A 10,469-nucleotide genomic window follows, 5' to 3' on the forward strand; every position below is an offset into this window, starting at 1 on the left:
CCCAGTTACTGTCAACAGTTACTAATGACCTCTGACACAACTTGGGTATTTCAAGTGTTGCCTAAGAAGCAATCAGACTGGTGAAAAACAAGTACCAGACTTCATAAGGTTAAATGCTCTCACTTTTGAGTTTGCACTCTTCTTAATTGAAAAGCTCTTCCTCAGCATCCCCTATGCCTTTACGGAAATCTTTAACACAATTATATTGAGCACTTCCTTTTATTCTAATGATAGTTCAGTGTGTGTTTGCATGGCACATCAAGCAACACCATTAAAAACTGTCCCAGCATTGCAGGTCCTATGTCAACTGTTGGATAACTACTTCTGCAAGGAGGAGGAGAAGTTTGCAATATAGGCTGCCCTGATGTTGCTAAAAATATGCAGGAGCTGTTCAAAGCAGTAAGCATATGTAAACATGAGTATAAGTGAGTTAAAATATGCTAACTAGAGGAAATACTAGTAATATTTTGTACTTCCAAAGTACCTTCAGTCTAAAGCACTGAGCACAACAACATACTCTTATTCTGAATTGCTAAGCCTTGAAGTCATTACATTTTCTGCTCAAAGGCCTCTCCACTGAATGAGCTTCCTCTCAGCAAAGCAGATCTGGACACAGCTCACCACGAACCCCATAAGCATTGGACTGAAAGAAGACACTGACTGGGATAGTGTGACAAAACGTTCAAATCTCCCCTAGCTTTGGTACACTGCCTCTGTGGTGCTCCCACCTCTCGCATGGCTAGAAATGAGACCTAAAGCTGAAGGTCTGAAATTGGACTCAACATGTAACAACACACTATGCCACCTTTACAATACAGGACTGGCCAAATAACATTGTTCAAAGGGAACTATTCAAAACCTCTCTCTTTACTTTTAGATCCAAATATTAGCAGTGGTTACTTTACTTCAAAGCACTCTTATCTGCTGCTATTTTGAGGGCAGGCACTGGCAGAAGGGAGTAGGATGGAGTAAATCATCTTTGAATCTTTTACATTTAGTGTGTCAGTATTTCCTAAATTCAGTAATTGTGCAGATATTTAGATGATATTTCATCCATTCAAATTAACAACCAGCTATGCTCCATGTAAATCCCTGTACAAACGACAAAACAGAGTTATAAGCTGCTGTGGGAAAAAGCCCAACCTAACCTCCACCAAACTAACCAAAAGCCAAGCCAGTTTCAACAGAAAACCCAAAGGATCCTTAATTTCCAGGACTCTATCAGCAACCGGAATAGTATATGTCCAAAGAATACTACAGGGGACAAGAGAGGTAGGCTATGATTCTTGTTAGAAGACAACCTGTTTGTATCTCATACTTTGAGGAAAGGTTTCAGAGAATTCATCCTAGTGTAATGACTACCCTGGTAATATTGCCAACAGCAGTGTCTGGATGAGTTATTTAACACTTAATATCACTTCACATAAATTAACGTTGCCATGTAGAAGTGAGGGAACATGACTTTTTCAAAATAATTTTCTGCATTTCATATCCAAGAGTCATTTTTCATTGTTCACAAAGGCAGTGACCATCCTGATCTTGGTAATTCTCTGGCCCTGTTTGCATCCCTGCAAACCTTTTCACAATGGAGTAGAAAGACAGAATATTCCAGTGTGTACAATTAAAAAAAAAATCTTATAGAGAATAACTTATCTGGACAACATAATCACAGTTCTGATCTATCTACCGCTCTGGTTTACAAGACACAAGACAACTCACAAGAACTGTTTTATACCAGGATACAGTAAAACAGTAAACGTTCGACATTGCTTGTAAAATCTGCACAAAAGCTTGTTAGATAACTGGAAACAGACATGTTGCCCCTTAGAAGCAGGTTTATTTGCATAGTAGGTTGTATAAACAACGCAGATGTATAATCTATGCAAGCTATCACCAGTCCTACTCAGAATGCAATCTGATCATACTAGTCATAGGAATTATCTGCTACGGGCTGTGCAAGGAGACCACAACCAGATTTTAAATAGATTTACAGATTTTAAGGCCAGAAGGGACAATTATGATCATCTAGTCTGATCTGGTAAACTGTTTGACTGGTTAAGTATTTTCACTACTCAAAATGTGTGCCCCATTTCTAGCTTGACTTTGTCCAGAGTCTGCTTCCTACTAGTGAACATTGCTACATTTTTTCCCTGCTAGATTAAACAGATTTTTTTAATAAAAAATTCTATTCCCTAAGTAATGTACTTGCAGATGGCAAACCAGTCACCTCTTCGCCTTCTCTCATTCTTGAGTGGAACACCCTTCCCAATTCTTCAATGTCCTTCTAAATTATGGGTACCCACTAAAGCTTTGATGAAAGTTCAAATTGACATTAATCTTATACTGTGTTTATATCCATAGCTATAGCAATCAACTAACAGCTCATATTCTGTTGCTTCTCTACCATAATCCTAGGCCCAGTTCATCAACGCCTCTAGAATTTGTTCCTTTACATTTGGCTGATTTAAAATTCATATTGTTGAAAAGAGCCCACTTGACTAAGTGACTAATCAGTGCCTCCCCATGATTTTTAGCATCTTACCGTTTTTGTACCATTGGTAAATTTTATCAACAGTGATTTTATATACTCTTCCAAATAATGATGAAATACCAAATAGACAGAGCTGAAAGCACTGCTGTGGAACTGTCAGTTTATGTGCCACTTCATCTCTGTATTCTGGGGTTTTTTTGGGGGAAATTGTCACATAGAACAAGCTACTTTCACAAGCCTTGAGAGAAAGCGAGAAACTTGATAAAACTTACTTTCATAAAATAAAATTAACTATGTTACCAATTCTTAATTAGTTAACAAATTCATTCTGTAATTTTACCCAAAACTTATGTCAGGGCAGTCCATTTATAATTTCAAGGTCTTAATGTTCTTTCTTTTTGGAAATACTAGAATAGCCAGAGCTTTTTTACTACTATGAGTGCTCTGGAAGTTCCTCCGTGTTCCAAGACTTAGTTTTTTAAATGAACTTTAATGATTTGGAGAGCATTTCAGCCAGGGTTTTTAAGACTTTATCTATAGGTTACCCAGTCTCATTCATTCTAAAAAATATTAAAATGTAGTGGGCTACAGCATAACAGCCTCATTACTTAACAGCAGAACTGTATCATTGGAAAATACTTATAAAAATCATCATGCTTCTTTCTGAGAACAGAAGTGTATTTAGTCTTCTACACGATGGTTGATAATTTTTTATCCACTATTGCCCAGTATTGGCAAGATACCAATCGTTAAACCTGCCAGATCTACAGAATTTTACCCTGTTCTCCATAAACCTAGTAGCCACATACATATTTTTACTATTACTTTTAGTTTCCCTTATCAAACCTCTGTACTTCTTAAGTATCTATTTATATTTAGTACTGTGGGCTTCTTTATTAATTTTTCATATTTAACATGCAGTTTCTTAAAAATCTGTACTGCACCCTACATTCCCCTTCCCCCCTAAATGCCCCCCTTCCTTTTAAAATAGGATTTCTTAAGGAGTTTGTTTGTGGAGTATGCCCCTCTGCTCCTCATACTGCTGCTCCTCAGTACAGTGAGGGCTGTGCATCAGTAAAAGAACCACAAGACCTGATGCTCTGTCAGCCAGCAGTGGGGTTTTGACAGTCACTCAGGGACAATGTGAGTTGCAATTTGATCCTATACGTTTCTAAACAAGCTATAGTTTTCTTTCATGCAAAGCAAATGAAATCAAACATCTTGTAATTCCAGAGAATACTGCTTAACGAAAATATTGAAAAAAATTTCCAGCATTTTTTATTTTACCATTGAAACAGTTATTGATAACCTATTTTATCCATTGTGCAGCAGATATTTTAGAAATGAATTGCTGTATGGTTTAATTAGTTCATTATTATGCCTATTCTTACACGGTAATTTCTTTTATCATTCTAATCATTCACTTCACACTTTTGAAACCAAATGGAATATCAAAGGTTCTGTAGGATTATTTTTGGATCCTGCACATGTTTCACCACACAATTAATCTGTTTGTCAGAAATACTAGTTAAATTCTTCTTCTCTTTACTACTTTCCTTTACTAGTGATTTTTCTCTATTATATAAGACAAAACTACCCCTACCCTGTAAAAGGACAGACTTCTGATGCTTTTGACTCCGTTTATTAAAGATTTTTCAATTGTGCACTAGGCATTATAATAAAATATTTTAATTTTTATAAAGTTTTATAATTGAATATTTTCCTTTATTTATATCTCATCCGCAGTATTTATTTAGTCTTTTTACATGTCTTTACTTAGTTAAAATGCAGAGAGATAAATATGGTTGTTACTTTGCAGGGAAGATTCAGTACATTAATATAAACTGTACACTAATTCCCCCAAAGCATATATATATGTTGTAAACCTGAAGACTTTTTACACAGCTGCTTATTGCTAAACAGTGCCTTGTCCAGAAGGGGACAATCTGTGTCTCTAATTGCTGTCACTGAAGCTGAGATTCATTATGTGACTTTCCCATTAAAATGTGAGCATTAATTTGTATAATGAAATATCACCCACTGCAGTGTTCATTAGCCATGCCCTACTGTATACTGCACATTGTTAGCTACCTAGAAACTGTAGTTAATTTCACTAATGGATATTTCCCTACTTAGTGTTTGGTAGGAAATTTATACTGTAACATTACCTCTTAAACTTTTAAGGAAATTTAAATTCAATCAATTATTTTCAACAAAAGTTTGGGATGTCATTAAGACAGGAGAAAAGGCATGCTGTACAATGTTAAGAATGGGAAATCTGGAGAAATCTAGAGAAATGAAAAGTCCTTTTAGTTCATCTTAGAAATGTAAGAATAAAGGATGTTCAATACCAAAATTGTCTCCTCTTGGAGCACACATACCCATTTTCCTTAATTATTCATATTGCTCATCCCACTACAAGCGCCTTCACAGAATGGCAACAGGCAGTCTTTTTTTAGGAAGAAAATGTGAATTGAATTCATTTAAAACAGCACCATTTTTACTGTATTTCATCAGTTCATCTAAGCAAGCTTTAAAATTGGTTAGTCACATTTCCAAGGGAAAATGCAGTAACACTGCAAATGTATTTAATACATCCAACACATGTAAGATGTGTGTCATACATATCGTAACATACTCTCAGTCAATAGACACAGCTCTGCCAAGATTTTTCTCCCTATCCCTCTCTTTCTTAGGTTTCTTCTCTTTAGCACAACCCAAACCTTCTTCAGGGCTCTGCTTTGCTCATGCATGTTATTCTTTTTTCATTACTCAAAGGATTTAACTGTGCCAGTCATACTGGGCATATACTCAAGCACCTAATGACCACACAAACCCAAACGGGTCTACAACTGCAGTGGCTTCTGAATGCTAACACAAGGTGCAAAGAGATGCTAGAGCTAACGTGAAACTGGCCCCTACATAATGTGTCGCTTGTCAAAGGCAGAACATAAGAATTTTTTATTTTTTTTTACACTTAACTGTTTCTGTGAAGTCCAAAGGCTTAGGCATGTAAAGTAAATTTGTAAAGTATTTTATTTCAGTGGGAACTGAGCATGCTCAAGAACATAAAGAAGATGCTCACCTCCCTAAATGAAGGAACTTCAAATTGCTGCCCCCAGAGAGGAAAAATGCAAACTCTGGAAGCATCCACCTATGGCATATTATCAGTCTGAGATACTTAGATGGTTTTCTTTTTCACAAAGTCTGAGCTTCTCTAAGCCGTCTGTGTTACAATCTTCTCACCTGTATTATATATTACGTTATAACCAGGAAGCTGAATCACAAAGTGGCCAGTCCACCCACATGTCTACTATGCACTACTGGTACATATACATGCTTTGCCCTTGTTTCTGCATCTCTTCACACAGTGAGTTTGTGCGAGTTGAAGTAGGTAGCTCTGAAGAAGCAGGACCACAGAGCCCATCTTTATTCACTGGTCAACATAGAGAATTCCTGTAGAAGGGCTACAAGAGTTCTGTCTGTCCTCTCTAAGTCCTGAGGCTGTGAAGCATTTTGCCCTGAGAGTCCTTCCTCTCTTTTGTCGGGGTTGTACTAAGGAACTGTCTTGTCCTTCAACTGGTTTTAGAGCAAGAAAGAGGAGAAACTGATTTAACATAATTATGCTGATTTCTTCTTATCGTATGGGAACAATCAGAAATCATATCTTACTGTCTTACCCTTAAAGCTCTTTCCGGCTGAATATCATTGAATTAGATAAGAAGAAAAATCCTCTACAATTGTGTGTTGGGGCTCAACTGAGGGTGCTAAATAAAACCTTGATTTTTTTTTTCTCCTTCAGAAGCTTATTATATAATAGCCAACTACACAGAAACTGAGACTCAGTGTGGAGAATGTTGCAACCATGAAATATCCAACAGAAAAAAGAAGCAACCTAAGCCACTAGCTAATTCTTCTAAAACAGAGCACAGCTTCCTTCTCTTGTGGAGGATTAAATGGCTTCTCCAGCTTTTTTGGGCCAACTGCCACAGAAGCACCTCCTGGCTGGATCAGACTTTGGGTCTTGTCTTGGCATGTGCACCAAACCAACCTACTCGTGTGGCTCCAAACACACAGATGTTCGAAGGAACCTGACTTCTGCTGAACTGCTTGAGCTCATCTCTAACAAACAGGTGCTGTGAGAACAAGAACAGTAATTGAGTTAATGTAGTGGAGAAACACAGTAAAGTGTTTTTTATCAGTCAGTTATATGATCCAGGCATATAATAAAGACAGAGTGTGACATAAAAGGCAGGAAACTGTCCCTGATAAGTATGAGCTAACCAATATTTGTTTAATAACTGGTATCTATTACATCATTTCCATTTACTGCAAAGCAACTTAATTTTTATTTAATAACTCCAGTAATTTGCCAATTTACATTTTTATAATATTTATTAGGATTATTTCCAATATGTAAAACATTGCTCCATTTAAACATACTCTTGTCACTATTTACAAATGCTTTGTTCTCAACCTAATGGAAATTGATCTTTATCTATTTTAAAATTATGTTTTTTAAATATATTGCAAATGTTGATTCAACAGTCTGTACAATGGGGTTTTTTGTTATTTTATACATGGTTTATTTTTTCTTGTTTTAATTTTGTTTAGTCAGTTTTAATATGCAAGTTTTATGGAATATTTCCATTGCAATTAATTTACTTTCCATTAGTTCTAAGCCACAAATACCAAATGCATAATCACTGCCATCTTTAAAACAAGAACAAAATGACCACTATATAATAAAGCAAAAGGGTATCCTCAGGTCGTTTTAAAGAATTTTTCTTTACATCCCCAATAGTAAAAATGTCACTGTTTAAACCTCATAGTTACAAGATTATTTTCCAATAAAATAACTATGATTTATTTACTTTTACGACATTAGAGAGTGAACAAATAGGGTTTTCACTGTGTTTCTTCTTTTTTTCTTTTTTCCCTACTTCGTCTAACACAGGGAAAATAATATTCCTGCCCTAAATGCTTTGCAATCCAATCAGAGAAAACTACATTAGGGTGCCAAATTTTAAAATTCAGATCAAGCCAGTGTGGTATACTCCTACTTCACAATCCAAAGAAGCATAAAAATACAATGATCAAACTTTCCCATTTCAACAATGAAATTTTTTTCTTTAAATAATTTTCAGCCTTCATTTTCAATTTTTCAAAATCAGGCCTCACATCTGCAAACCCAACATTAAATATTACATCTGCACAAGCCCACAGGAGAAACATGGCTGCTGATTTTGGGAACGGAGGAAAATATTGCTTATTTGGTACTTCAGTGAAATAAAAAGTAAAAGCAAAATTTTTCAAGTAGGAGGTAAAACTAGAAGGTATTTCTTCATGCAATTTATTTTACCTATCAATTAGAAAAGTAGCAGTAAAAATTCTGAAATTCATTTAAAATGGTTTAGAAAGAAGATGACTCCACAATTACAGTGCTCACTATGTCTGTTTCCAAAGAGAAGTATCCCAAATCTCCAGTTTTCCATGCTCCCCCAAAGCCTGCTACAATACCTAAGACATGGAAGAAAACAGTATCATATTGGCCACATCAGAATTTCTAGTGATGTCAACAGGACGTGAGGGTATCAACACTTTACGTCAGATTTTAATTATGGATAGAGTAAGTCTTCTTAAACATACACTGTGTCTCTACATGAACCTTACCATGCACATATGTACTTTTAAGCAAACAAGGTAGTATCCTTTAAATGGAGTGATTACAGTTTACTAGCATCGAGAGCAGTTCACCCAATGAGCAACATACCAAAATGAAGTGAGTAGTAGTAAGTCACTGTAGACTAGAAATGCTGTCATTATTACTAAAATAGAACATGGTAAGTTTTACCATGGTGCAAAACATGGTAAGTTTTACTACTTACAAGTACTAGGTCGGCTGAGTCCCAGTGAAAAAAAAAATCCAGATCCACAAAGTTGATGTATTCATATGAACAGTGAGAGGTTAAAAATGAGCATGCTAAATGGAACAAAAATAGTAACTCTGAGAAAAACATACAGAATCCCTAAGCAGATGCTAAGGAAGGCCTTTGAAGCAGTTAGTATAACTAAGTCTGAAACCAATAGGCTTATGCCTATTGAAGGACAAGGGTAATTGAAGGAAACAGTGATGAAGCAGGGAAGGAGACAGAAATAACCTCAACTGGGAAAAGATGATTCTATTAAAGTGGTCTTTATCCAACAACACATTCCTTGTGCTTTTAGTTAAGACTGTCATATATCTTTCTCAAAAGACTTTCTCCAACTAATGAGTCCAAATCTACACTGGGAATTAAGGCTCCTAGCCACATATTATGTTAACCCCCCCCCCCCCCCCCCGGCATGTGTCAACAGTGCTCCGCTCACTTGTTCCTCTCACCTGTATGTATTCTCAAGTGGACCTTTAAGTGATGTGATGTTCTGAAAGTTTTTCCACAATATGGGCAGTCTTTCATGGCAGAACCAAGGCTCCTGTCTCTCAGTAAAGCTGGCTGCTGGACTCCTACAGATCTCCCAGCTTCTTCTCCAATGTCTGCAACACAGAAATGTTCTCACATCACTTCAGCACATGTCAGAAGTTGTTCACACTAAAACTGCTAACACAACAGAAAGTTAAACATGTCAATACTACACCTGTCTATTTCATTCTTTAAATCTGACAGAATGCTGACAATTCATGTATTTTCTTGTTATTGTCTTAAATTATTTCATCTTTCCTATCATCATTTTAAGCAGCATATGGTACCTTTATATTGAACTGAATTATACAAGAAAAGAAACAGCTGTGTCAGCAGCTGGTTTGATTTCTTCTTCTGCTTAGTTCCTATTAATTTTTCCCCCAAAAGTTTTAGATTGTTGTTTTGTTGAATCTATTTCATTTATAAGTACTGTGAAAATCTGTATGCTTTTAGAGAGAAGTTTTAGAGAAGTTTGCATCAGTATATTAAAACCTCCCAAAACAAGAGAATTACAGTGATGGGGGGGGGAGGCGGGTCCAACAGCACTGGTGATGTCTACACACACGTGCTAATCAACTTCCTTCTGCAACATTTCAGCATTGGAGTTACAACGTATGACCTATAGAGTGGCCTAATATCATAGGAAAGGCAATGAAAAAATCGGTCAGATGAGGGGGAATTCCTTCTCCCTCTCACCCGCAGCTCCTGAGTTTTTTCCTTTGGTGTTCACAGCTACACTTATTCTTTGCATTGTAATACAATGCGTGAGACTCCAGGACATCTCATCTCTCTTCTGATGTAAAGAAACAGATATTCTCAGCCATCTTGAATAAGCTGCTATTATCCAAGCAGCCTATGAACAAAATAACTTACAAAAGACTGACATAAAAATTGCATAAAATGTAGGGCATTTTAAAAAAGACATTATTCAAACCACACAAGACTCATCTATCATCTTGTATTTACAGGGTCATGTAATATCACATATATGTATCAATTCACGATTTCACCAAAAAGTATCATGGCAAATGTTGAAATTCTGAACTGGATTTATGCTACCCGGCACGCCACAGAGGTGCAATACACATAGACACATCATCACACCCCTATGCAAAAGCCGACCTATCTGGGTTATATTGAGGTGGGGAGCATATAGTTAAAATCTGCATGCAAAGTCTTGATTATTTCAACCATAAACTACTGACTACAAATGTTCTGTCTTTACCCATTTGATATGTAACTAAAACTGTCAGGAAACACAGTGCAGTTTACACAGCATTGCCTTTTAAATGGAAGTGATGGGATATAAGAAAGACTTAAACATTTGGCTCTAATAAAAACTATTCACACACTAACAGAGACCCAAATACCACATTTCTGGAAAAGGTAACACTAACAGGCATTTCATTATTTATTACAAAATGGTCCCTCTAAACTATTTTGCTTAAAACCAAAAGAAGGGGATGATAGAGTGATTATATATATATATATATATATAAATGCTTATCTTAGTCATG

General features: G+C 36.2%; 1 protein-coding gene across 1 annotated transcript in view; it reads right to left on the reverse strand.

Moving 5' to 3' along the window:
- Positions 1-9,805, reverse strand: part of LOC104158155 (zinc finger protein 536-like) — a gene marked incomplete at its 5' end in the record, with an annotated part of 16,915 nt that extends 7,110 nt beyond the window's left edge. Inside the window, 2 exons of the mRNA XM_009695732.1 lie at positions 8,874-9,026; positions 9,649-9,805. Coding sequence (XP_009694034.1) covers positions 8,874-9,026; positions 9,649-9,805 — 310 coding nt within the window. The remainder of the gene's footprint in view (positions 1-8,873; positions 9,027-9,648) is intronic.
- Between the last annotated feature and the right edge of the window lie 664 nt (positions 9,806-10,469).

The sequence above is a fragment of the Cariama cristata genome, unplaced genomic scaffold (assembly GCF_000690535.1).
Source record: "Cariama cristata isolate BGI_N322 unplaced genomic scaffold, ASM69053v1 scaffold24832, whole genome shotgun sequence".
Lineage (NCBI taxonomy): Eukaryota > Metazoa > Chordata > Aves > Cariamiformes > Cariamidae > Cariama > Cariama cristata.